Below are 12,488 nucleotides of genomic sequence, written 5' to 3'. Positions count from 1 at the left end.
TTATTATTATTATACATATAAGCCAGTTTTGTATATATTATATTGTATATATATATGCAAAACTGGTTTATCACAGGTTTAAATGAATAACATGAATGAAGCTGAGCAATACAAGTGAAAATGAAATCGAATTGAAAGTTTTCGATATTAATTTCTCTGAAAACATTTATTTTTATACTTCGTGTTATTACTTAAAGTTGAAAAAACTTCAAAACAATACAGTGGAAATAACTAAAAAAAAAAAAAATAAGTGGCTACTTTATGGCGGGTTGTTTAAGGAAAGTGGACAATCTTGAATTCTTACAAAAAAAATTTTTGTAAGTATAACAATTACAACCTATGGAAAACGACTAATACTCACGTAAAATCGATTGGTCACAGCTTTACGGGATAAGGAATGTTAATAGCGCAATATTGTATCTTATATTTCAAATAAAGTTAGTATTCAAAAGCGTGCACCTCAAGTAACTAAAAAAAAGAGAGGAAAACCTTATCCATGGTACTCTGCAAATGCTAGCGATCAATTTGACCAACTGCATAGGAATAAACAAAATAATCAAAAGAGTTTACTATATTAAATATAAAACTCTTAAATATGGTATTAAGAATAAAAGTTTAAAAAGCAATTCTCATAAAAAACTCTTCCAAAAAAAATTTTCTGGAATTTAATCAAAAGTACTATTTTAATGTCATTATTTTGCTGATATGATTTAAAAAAATAAAGAAAAACCTATCGCTATACTTGGCAAAGACTAAATTATCCGAACAGAAAAAACTATAACGAATTTCATGTAAAATACTTTTCAAAATTGTTTGTCAAAAAAACAATCAAAGCATCTCGATTTCAAAAAAGGGACAGGCTTAAAAGATTTTCCATCTAAACGATACTGGAATTAATAGTGCAATTTACTGAGAACCTCTCTAAAACTTATTTAATTCATTGATAACAACCAGAGAGTTCCAAATCAGGAATTAACATATCAGAGGAAAACAATTTTCTGATTGATTGTACGTTTGAATTTCGCTATAAAATGTCTGCTAAATATTTAAACTTTCTGCTGACTGACACCAGAAGACAATGGTCACTGGTCATATGGTCAAAGACGTTTTATATTATAAATCGGAGCATTATGATGATGATGATGATGATGATGATGATGATGATGATGATGATGATGATGATGATGATGATGATGATGATGATGATGATGATGATGATGATGATGATGATGATGATGATGATGATGATGATGATGATGATGATGATGATGATGATGATGATGATGATGATGTAATGATGATGATATAAATCTAACTGTAAGCCATACAGGTCTTACAGTTTTCAACTTTTATTATGTACTTTCAAGATTTTACTTCGCCTATACTCATTTCCCATTGCTGTTAATTTTTGCTTATTTCATAAGGCTGTTATTTCTTACACTGGATTAAAATTGATAGTAGTGTTAATTTGTAACGCTGAAGTTTACATCCTGAGTTCCTAATGATAAATGATAATAAAAATTATACAAGCAGTAGCATCAACAGCAGTAGTAGTAGTAGTTGTTGTTGCTGTTGTAGTAAAAAAAATTTTATTATTATTATTGCTATTATTATTACTATTATTATTATTATTATTATTATTATTATTATTATTATTATTATTATTATTATTATTATTATTAATATTATTATTATTGTTATTATTATTATTATTACTATTATTATCATTATTACTATTATTATCATTATTATTATTATTATTATTATTATTATTATTATTATTATTATTATTATTACTATTATTATTATTATTATTATTGCTATTATTATTACTATTATTATTATTATTATTATTATTATTATTATTATTATTATTATTATTATTATTATTATTATTATTATTATTATTATTATTATTATTATTATTATTATTATTATTATTATTATTATTATTATTATTATTATTATTATTATTATTATTATTATTATTATTATTATTATTATTATTATTATTATTATTATTATTATTATTATTATTATTATTATTATTATTATTATTATTATTATTATTATTATTATTATTATTATTATTATTATTATTATTATTATTATTATTATTATTATTATTATTATTATTATTATTATTATTATTATTATTATTATTATTATTATTATTATTATTATTATTATTATTATTATTATTATTATTATTATTATTATTATTATTATTATTATTATTATTATTATTATACTGATAAAAATAGTAATAATACTATGGAGTGGATTCTTCAGGAAGACTTTCTCCATATTTTGAATCTGTTTTCAAAGTTTAAATTTTCTTTGATTTAATTGGTTATAAAATATTTTTCGCGTGTTTGATTGGCTTTAAAATTTAAAGCGGTTGTTTTTAGAATTTCAAGTAAACAGTTCTCAGACGTAACTGAAGCGCCAAAATTCAAGATTATATTTTCGATAATTACGAAAGTCTGCTCATCATGGCGAAAACTCCTGAGCTAGCTTCGGCTAGTTTTATGTACACACCACCTTTTTCTGATGAGGCTTCTTCAAACAGGTCTAGTCACAACATTTACAAAGAAAAACCTCCTATTTTTTGTCTTGACGATGCAGAGGAAATCTGCTGTGAATATATAGACCAAGATATAAAAGTAGATATTCTAAAGGAACTTTCTTCAAAATCAATGATAACCACTGTTGGTAAAAAAATATTCGATGGTCTTACTGATCGTGATTTGTTAAGGTAAAATTACTAAAACGGATCTTGCTTACTTTAATTTTTCAGAATGAGTAAATACATTATTTTGCTGTTGGGTATACCTTTTGATTGATCTAGTAAATACTACAGTTTGATAACCTTCATCTTATTGAAGCTTTAAAACAAGAAAGTTGTTAGTACTTTTTGATTCCATTTTTGATGTAAGAAAAATTATAACAAATTTATGTTTCAGAGCCTCACATGTCAGTTCAACATGGCGAACAATTATTAAGTATGCTGATATAAAATCTGGAAGAAGAATGAATCGCTTTTTAAAAAAGATGAAACGATCATATGAGTTAAATAAAGTAATTTGATTGAATTTTCATAATTTTCTTTCAGAGTTCTCTGTTAATGAACTAGCTTTTTCATAAAATTTAAAAAATAAGTGACTTAATTTAAACTAATATTAAACTATTTTTGTGTACATTTTTAGGAAAATAGAGAAAGTTTTAAAAAATCATTTGTGCCTTGTTCACTTCGTCTGCCTTTATCATCATCAAATATGAACTTAGATATAGTTACTAATTCAAAATTATCAGTAGAAAATAGTACACTTTTAACTCTGGACTTAAACTCTAAAGATAAATATAAACAATGTCCTGAATGTCAGTCCCCAGCAAAGGTATCATATCAACGGGTTGGACATTGTACAAAATGTAACACAGATTTTTGCATACACTGTTTTTATTCAAAAGAAAAACATTCACCAACATGTCAAGTCATTGGTGGTCCAGGTACTGTTGGCTCACCAAGAAAACTGACTAATTCATCGAGTCATCGATACTCTATAAATGCAAAAGATAATAAAGCTCGACTAAAGCGACTATGATTTTTTTTGAAAAAAAAAAAAGAAAGTTTGCTAGCTTGAATATAATGAATATGCTGCTGCTCTTGCTTGAATTTATCGTTTCTATGGTATATCACAGTCTGGAAAAAAGAACTTGATTCATCTTGGATTACAGAAGTGTAAAAGTGTTTTAAGCAACACTCGTGAAAAAGTTTGGCCATTGGATTTTTTACAGAATCAATTTTTTTTTACAGAAGCTGGTTGATTGGTTTTAATGAAATAAATAATTAAATTAGCAAGGGAAAGATTCTTTTCCTTATTTTTTGTATTTATCTTTTAACCATTTATCACAGTGGTATTTATAGTTATTTTCAAGACTGGATTTTAGTATAAATTGTAAATATGTATTGATAAAAATTGTAAAATATTATTGCAAATAACAGTTTTGTAAACTTTTAATTTTAGTTCTTTTCACAAACTTTCTCCCTTCAAAATGGTTAACTTGAGTATCTCCTGTTGGAGAAGTGATTTAAGTTTCTCATATTTCATAACCTCGCTACCTTTTTTTATTTCTGTTTCCAATTTTGGATATAGAATTTAAGGAATTAACTTGTATTCGCGCCAATTTTAAATTAATTATATATTTAATTTACAAAAAATTACTACAGAGCAATTTCAAAAAGTTGGTGCTTTTTTAAAGATTGTTTCTATTTGAAAAAAACTTCTGAAATATTTTTCCTTACTAAGTAAACCTTTGTATTCTTGTTCTTAAAATAACATTTGACTGTTTTTATTGACATAAAAAAATCTTGTGGTTAATTGGTATTTGCAATTCCTAATACTATAGATTTAACGTGATAACTTTAACTCGTGTGAGATGACGCTTTTTCACTAATGGTGTGACTAATAGGTGAATTATGAGTTAGAAACAGTTAATGAAAAAGTAAGGAATGGGAAATATGATAGTTTAGCGCATTGACACTTTTTGTTATTACAAATCAAGTTGGTAATATTAGGATCTATAGTTGGTAATATTAAGTTAGTAATATTAAAAAGTCAATTAGATTTAAAATTCAGTTGAAATTATCAACAATCGGCAGATAAAAACTTTGTTTTTAATCGGCAGATAAAAACTCTGTTTTTAATAAAGTACCACAGATTTTTTTTTTCATTTATTAAGTTGGCTGAATGTTTTTTTAAGTTCATTTAACAGCAAGAATTTCATGTATAATTACTCTTTTAACCGCTATGACATACGTAAAGTGCAAATTCGATGCAAAAAACGTATTCGGCTAACCTTGAGTTTATGAACGTTTTGCGTTCAGCTTAAAATTGATAAATCAGAAATGTTCAGGCTTTGGTTATTTAGTTTTTGTCTCACATTTTTGGATCCAAATAAGCCCATAGATCTTTAATTAGATTAAATTTCTTGAGATTGAGTGGGCCATTAAAGAACTTTTTTGATGGTTTCTAACAAACACTACAATCAATCTATGAACTCTTCGTGCAATGTTCTAGGTTCATTGTCATGCTGGAAAACATAATTGGATTTAATATTTAATTATTGAGCTTTTGAATAGTTTGCTCAAAGATGCCTTAGTAGACAAATAATTTTATTCCAAAACGACTGCAGCTTATATGACTTTTAGCAAAATTCAATTTTTTTAAACTTATCCTACTGACTAAGAGTTTTTCACGAACCATTCGGCCATAATAAAAATTTGTTTTCTGATTAATTCAAACAGTTTTTATTGATAATCGAAGATCAAGATATTCTTTTACTACTCTATTTATTGTTTTTTAACCGGGTATTGACCTTTGATGACTGGTCTGATCATGCTTTAATTAGTACTAAACCAGTTGTATGAGCCGGTAATAAAGCGTTTTATAATAGCTGTTGACCGCGGTTTGTAAATATTCAAGCAATTTTCGTTCCCTTTTAACACATTGATTTGTAATGATGATTTGATTTTTTGATGATAATCATTCTTTGAGCTCAGTTTCTTTGGAATTGATAATTTTGAGTGCAACTGGTCTATACAAATGATGTTTCATGTTTATAATTTTAAATCTATATATTTTTTATATCACACACTACCATCTAAATTTACTATAAACTTTCAATGTTTTACATACAAATGAAGGGATAAAATTAAAAACGAAAATCACTTGAAATATATGCTTTATTACTAATAATTACAATTATATATATATAAAAAAAATATTAACAAACAAGTTTAATTTATAACTTGTTCTGATGAGAATCATCCATGTAATACATCTATGTAACCAACTTAAGCCGCAATAACTGCTTTGCATATTCGTGGAGTTCTACCAAAGAATTTTTCCAATTTTTGAAAGCCTAATTTACGCCACTGCTTTTCATGCTTTTCACACAATTTATGCCATTCCTTTTCATGTTTTTCACACATATTTTTGTTACTCTTTGGCAATAATTTGTTGATATTTCTGTCCATTTCTTTGCATAAATGTTCAATAGGAGAATGATTGTGTATTTGGGTAGGCCAAATCTTTCTTTCAATTAATTTATCATTTTCAAATTCACTTAAATGATTCCTACGAAGTTTTCAGGCTTTGGGTCATTATCTTCTTGAAAAACGAAAGGTTCTCCAATTATCGGACATCCTGAAGGAATACCATGATTTTTTAAAATTCCCAAATACAATTCTTTCGTCATGATTCCTTCTACTTTTAATTCTTATCTTTGAGCCAAATAAGTGATTTCCTTGTGGCTATTCTACCTTCAAGCCCTGCTTCCATCAGTCGCCTTTTCAATGTTGTCACAGATATTGGATCTTCTTGGAAACTATTTGTACTATTTGTAGTTTCTGGGACAGTTAACAGTTTTTTTCTTTTATTAGCGGTATCAATTATTCTGTCTTTAGTAGCAGAAGTAATTCGCTAACATCAAGATTATTTCCGATTGACTGCCCCTCTAGTTTCATCCTCTTTTTTTTATACCGTTGAAGTATAAACTTTAGTTTTTTCGCAATTTATCTCATTGAATACTTTTATTGCAATAATGTTAACATTGCCGATCGTGTTTCACTGATCCCTAGCGTTTTCTTGCCATTTTTCATATAAAAATATCATCTTTAATGATATCTTTAACAACAAAGTTACAATTATCAAACTACACTCTAGCAAAACTATAGCATAACTTAACCATTTTGAAATATAGTAAGAAGGAATGATTAAATATTTATGTTTCTTGGCATCTGTAACATAAACATTGGTCTTGATAATCGCAAGATTTATCAAGATTTATTTGTTTAGGTAAAGAAACCATGAACAACTTGAGAAAATAAGAAAGTATATATTTTTTAATTTTTTATTTCGGCATTTTTTAAAATTTAATCACAACAATAGTAAAAATAAAAGAAGTATAAGATTTAGCCTATTTTTTTAAAGAAAATCTCTGTTATTCGAGTTTAGAAATCTTTTTTTTTTCTGTCATTCCAACTTAAAAATCGTTTTTTTTTTTCTATTTTTTTTGAATTAATAAAAGTTTATAAATTATATACTTTCTAAAAGAGGAAAAAACTTGCAATATTTTAAATGTATTAGCAAAGTTTTAAATTGATAAGAAATTAGTCTAAAACTGCAGTCCAAATTAAATTTTATCACTAGTTTAAGGGTCTGCGTATGGTTTCATTTCCATATCGTTATCATTCCGGTAAAAAATCATCGGAATGACGAGAGTTCCGGTATATACCGAGATTTAAACTAACTACAATCCCTGTTAAAATTTTAATAACGATATCACATCGTAATATTTCGATGACACTTTAAATATATGATATTCCAATGACACAGGAAAAAACTTAAATTAAATAAAGACGAATTCAAAACCGATTTTTCTAAGAAATTAAAACACTTATAGATAAGTTTGTTAAAAATGTGAACATGTGAAGCAAGTTTTAGAGCGAGAGCACTTTTGATCAAAGTAAGGAGAAGAGGAGTAAAATATGGAAACTCGTAGAGTTGATAAGTTAAGGATAAAAGGGAGATGCATGACGAGATTTTAAACCGAGAACGATTGACATGCGGTTTTGCTGTTCAATCTGTTCAATAACTTTATGATTTCTGAATTTCTTTTTGGTTTTCAATCTCGTTTGCAGTTCACGGTTCACTGCTCTTGGACACTTAACAACCTAACTAGTGCGTAACATGTTATGCGAAGTAAAGAATATTGTATTTAATAAGTTAGGAATATTTAATGTAAATTATTCAAACAGAACAAAATGGGTCAATATGAGAAAGACAACGGCCCAAAAACCAAACTTTGTTTCATTCTGACATCATTACCATTCTTGGAAATTGGTATTTATAATTCTGTAGCTGCATTTAACATTGAAATAAAATTATCTGTACTTGAATAAAAACTACAGTAAGGTTGAGGAGCATTGCTATGAGTCTGGAGGCTTTTATTTTCATAAATCTTGTTTTCTTTAAAATTTAACAATCTAAAAACATATGATACATACATAGATACATACATACATAGATACATACATACATACATACATACATGCATACATACATACATGCATACATACATACATACATACATACATACATACATACATACATACATACATACATACATACATACATACATACATACATACATACATACATACATACATACATACATACATACATACATACATACATACATACATACATACATACATACATACATACATACATACATACATACATACATACATACATACATACATACATACATACATACATACATACATACATACATACATACATACATACATACATACATACATACATACATACATACATACATACATACATACATACATTTAAATTTTTGTTCTATTTTCAAACTACATGTTAAATTTTGAATAATCAAACTAAAAACATATCTAAACAATTTCCAAATTGTTCAAAACTACTCACAATAAAGTATCTCCACACTCGCCAATAAAAACCGCTTTATTGGCTCGTAAATCTATTATTCAAGAAAAATATTTTGTAAAACATATTTTTCAAAAAATATTTTGTTTTTATAAAACTCGTGACTTATGAAAATGACAAAAATTTAATTTATATAATTTACTTTTCAACATGAGTCCAAAGAAAGCAGAAGGTTGTTATTTGAAAGTGTAAATAGTTACTTTAAGTAAAGAAGGAAAAAGTTTACAAGAAATCTGAAAAATCATAAAAGATCCCTTTAGTGTACTGTATGATACATTATAAAAAAATTTTAAAAATTCCAAATGTATTGAAAATTTACTACATGCATATTGACTAAAAATTTGGAATAAACGTGAGGAACAGGCAAAGTTAAAAAAAAATTAAAAGAAGTGTAAAATACGCCAAAAATAATGCTGAAACTTTAGCATTTAATATTGTAGAAACATCAGGAAAAGTAGTGTGTACAAAAACTGTTACAAAAGTTATAAATGCTGGTTATGACCGACGACTTGTGCGAAAGAAGTCGTTTTTAAATGAACATAACATCCTCAAACGTTTAAAATATGCAAAAGAGTACGTCAACAAGCCATCAGAGTTTTGAAAAATTTTCTCTGAGGAGAGTAAGTTTAATTTGTTTTCATCAGATGGCAGAAAAATGATTTGGAGAAAACTGAATGCTGAGCTAGAGTTGAAAAATTTAATCCCAACTATAACATGGAGGGGTTAACGTGCTCGTATGGGTATGTATGTCTTTCGTAATTTAGTCAATAGTACCAAAAAAATGAACATTAAAAGCAACTTTATATTTCAACAGGACAATGATCCAAAACATTGTGTTAGGATCGTTAAAGAATGGCTTCTTTATAAAGTACGACACACTTCCCCATCCATTACAAAGTCCGGATCTTGATCCGATTGAGAATATGTGGCATATTTTGGACTTAAACATTCAAAATTCCTTTTAACGAATAAAAACATTTTAAGAATTATTGAAAAGAAGAATGGGAAAAAATATCGCCGGAAATTACTTCAAAACTTGTTTTTTCGATGCCTAATAAAACTTAGTGACTACAAGACGTCATAAATGTGAAGGGTTTACATACAAAATATCAATCGTTAATTTTATAGATTTTTTAATAGATGTGCAATCACTTTATTGACTTTCATTTTGATATATATCTCGTTTATTTAAATAACTATTGTTGTGTCTCAAGTTATTATATTTTCACTAATTATTGTAAAAGAATATAATAAATGAATATAATTTTTTCTTGCTATTTTGCGTTCATTTATATATATATATATATATATATATATATATATATATATATATATATATATATATATATATATATATATATATATATATATATATATATATATATATATATATATATATATATATATATATATATATATATATATATATATATATACTCATAAAGTGGCACCATTTTAAGAAAAGAACGTAAAATAGCAAGATAGCAAGAAAAAAATGATAATTATTTGATATTTTTTAAAATAATATTTAATTATAATATATATGTAAAAAATATATATTACAACTTTTTGTTTGAATAAAATGTTAGCTTTAACTTGTAATGGTTTGTACTCACTTTTGTGCTTATACAGTGGACAGGGATTTTAGTCAAAAAAATTTGTTAAACTCAAGTTGCTGTGGGATATTTCCTGAATCCTCAGAGAAAAATTCAAATTGTCAGCGTAATCTTTTAGTGAAATAATTTGGACAGTAAAAAGCTTTTGTTTTAGAAAACTTATCTTTTTTCGGGTAGTAACCATGACATCAAGTTCCCATTTTCAATATATTTTGTTGTTTTTGCTGCTAAAATTTTATCAACGTTCCTTTTTTTTTGTTGTTTGTTTGTTTTTTTTCATTTCACATTTTAGATTTAATTTAATTTATTTAATAATTTAATAGTATAATTTAGCAATTTGATAATTTAACTTAACAACTTAATAATTTAACAAAAAAAAATTAACTGAGAGATAACGCAACTTATTGGAAACCATGGCAGCCAACTTGTAAATTACAAACTTATTCCAACAATGCTAAATTTTTTTACTCATGTTATATGTGCTTGGCAACAACATCTATATATGCTTAGGGGGTGGTAAATTAAACAAAGACTTTTATCTGAGTTGATTGTCTTAAAGGTCGAAAAAGAAAGGGAAATAAAAATTACAAAAATTAAAGCCCCCTGTTTAAAAAAAAAACTTTCTTGCGTGTTATTTTACAACTAATCTTTTAAACTTATTCCGTTTTCACATTTCAAAAAAGAATAAGGATGACTCTCTTTTTCCTATACTTCTTTGCACTGATTTTACTTACTGATATTGTTAAAGCATCATATTCAGGTGGTGTTCATGGAGATTTGTACCAAATAAGAAAACAGGGTTTTGATCAAGATCCCCGTACTTTTTCGCACGAAATTGTAGCGCCATGGAAAAGACCATTCAAGCCTGGTTATTGCGAGTCTTGGGAATGGCACACAGATCCAAGATACAAGGAACAACGATTACAAATTTGCAGAGAACTTAGCGGAAGTAAACGTTGATCTTTTTATTCTTTTAAATGGCTATATTTACATTCGATTTATTTTTTATTTTTTTTTGTTTTTAAAGAGCTGAGCTGAGAAAAATTACTTTATGAGAGAAAATTTTTTTCTTTTAACAATGCACAGTTTAAACCTTTAACATAACATAATAACATAAAACGGGCTTTGTGTGTTTTTTAGCATGACGCAGAAATAAACTGGTTTTGCATGTCTTTTAACAAGATGCGGCAATAAAAATGACTTAAATGTTTTTCGTCTTTTAGTCCGAAAACACGAATGTGACTCAGCAAACGGATTTTGTAAAGATAAATGTCCTTTTATTAATGGGAGCTATCCTTTCTGGAGAATTAGAAATGCAGATAGCGTCCCATTTTTATGGACAGTAAAAACTATACAAATGTTTGACTCAACTAATGCTCGCTTTCCTTTACATGATGATCCTACCAAAGGTTATGCAAGCACGTACTTTGGTCCTGGTAAGATACATCAAAACTAGCAAGATGCTTGTCTTTTAGGCAAAGTATTAATGTTAATAACATCTATACGTTTAAAACTGCTTTGTCTTGTCTAGGTTACTACCCTAGCAATGCCTACGATAACAATCCAGATAGTATATGGGTATCAAACGGAGTGTCAAGCCCTGGTTTAAATTGGATTGCTTACGAGTTTCCAGTCCCCGTTAAAGTAAACAGCATCCGCATCCAAGGCGAAGCTGATCATCCAGATCGCACTCCTTCTCAGTTTTATGTAGAAGCTTCTTGCGAAAAGTACTTTAAAACATTCACAGCTCAATGGATGATCGAAAATCATGACCACGATACCGATAAGCGATTTCATCGACCAAGATCAACCGCAGGTGTATCAGTCAAACGATAACTAGTATTTTTTTAAATATAGGTACTAAAAACTTTACTAAATTATTTCCTCTGGTTTTTTAACATTGCTGCAAGCTTGTATTTTTATGTTGTAAGTTGTAAAGTTGAACTTCAATTAAAAACGTTGTTTCGCTACTTTTCTCGAATGATTTGCAACTGAAAAGAGTGTTTTTTTTGCTTTTTAATAGTATAACTTGGATGTTATACATGAGCTCACAAATAATGTCAATTGAGAAAACTTCTTTTTTCCTTTATTTCTCAATCTTAAAAACACCTTTCTACAACTTAATTCGCTACTAAGGAGAAGTTTTTTTAAAATTTACCTGCAGCCTGAGAGAAAAGATAAAGTATAAAATTATTTCATTCTTAAAAATATAGCTAAAAATGTTAACAAGAGAATGTCAATATCATGTGATTGATACATCCCTATATTCCAGCTGAGCCTCTTCCTTCTTGTAATCTGGGTATAACATAGTGAGATCAGTACATCTCATATG

At 27.0% G+C, this 12,488-nt stretch overlaps 2 protein-coding genes across 2 annotated transcripts; both read left to right on the top strand.

Annotated features, from left to right (window-relative positions):
- The first annotated feature begins 2,407 nt into the window (after positions 1-2,407).
- On the top strand, positions 2,408-4,022 carry LOC145189078 (uncharacterized). Its single transcript, XM_080065643.2, has 3 exons — positions 2,408-2,758; positions 2,967-3,081; positions 3,210-4,022. The coding sequence occupies exons 1-3, from the start codon at positions 2,496-2,498 to the stop codon at positions 3,603-3,605; spliced, it is 774 nt and encodes a 257-aa protein (XP_079921769.2). The 5' UTR covers positions 2,408-2,495; the 3' UTR covers positions 3,606-4,022.
- A 6,768-nt stretch (positions 4,023-10,790) lies between these two features.
- On the top strand, positions 10,791-12,154 carry LOC145188998 (uncharacterized). Its single transcript, XM_080065530.2, has 3 exons — positions 10,791-11,105; positions 11,380-11,592; positions 11,688-12,154. The coding sequence occupies exons 1-3, from the start codon at positions 10,847-10,849 to the stop codon at positions 11,990-11,992; spliced, it is 777 nt and encodes a 258-aa protein (XP_079921656.2). The 5' UTR covers positions 10,791-10,846; the 3' UTR covers positions 11,993-12,154.
- The last annotated feature ends 334 nt before the right edge of the window (positions 12,155-12,488 follow it).

Source organism: Hydra viridissima, unplaced genomic scaffold, assembly GCF_058129835.1.
Source record: "Hydra viridissima isolate aposymbiotic clone 2 unplaced genomic scaffold, HvirCarnegie_v1 scaffold_5, whole genome shotgun sequence".
NCBI lineage: Eukaryota > Metazoa > Cnidaria > Hydrozoa > Anthoathecata > Hydridae > Hydra > Hydra viridissima.
The sequence above is the reverse complement of the archived record's forward strand: the minus strand, read 5'-3'. Positions and strand labels throughout refer to the sequence as shown.

Excerpts from the sequence above, each read along its gene's own strand:
- LOC145189078 (XM_080065643.2), top strand. The coding sequence starts at position 2,496 with ATGGCGAAAACTCCTGAGCTAGCTTCGGCTAGTTTTATGTACACACCA. Across the intron at positions 2,759-2,966 it reads ACTGATCGTGATTTGTTAAG|AGCCTCACATGTCAGTTCAA; the intron begins GTAAAATTACTA and ends TTTATGTTTCAG. Across the intron at positions 3,082-3,209 it reads GATCATATGAGTTAAATAAA|GAAAATAGAGAAAGTTTTAA; the intron begins GTAATTTGATTG and ends GTACATTTTTAG.
- LOC145188998 (XM_080065530.2), top strand. The coding sequence starts at position 10,847 with ATGACTCTCTTTTTCCTATACTTCTTTGCACTGATTTTACTTACTGAT. Across the intron at positions 11,106-11,379 it reads TTGCAGAGAACTTAGCGGAA|TCCGAAAACACGAATGTGAC; the intron begins GTAAACGTTGAT and ends TTCGTCTTTTAG. Across the intron at positions 11,593-11,687 it reads AAGCACGTACTTTGGTCCTG|GTTACTACCCTAGCAATGCC; the intron begins GTAAGATACATC and ends TGTCTTGTCTAG.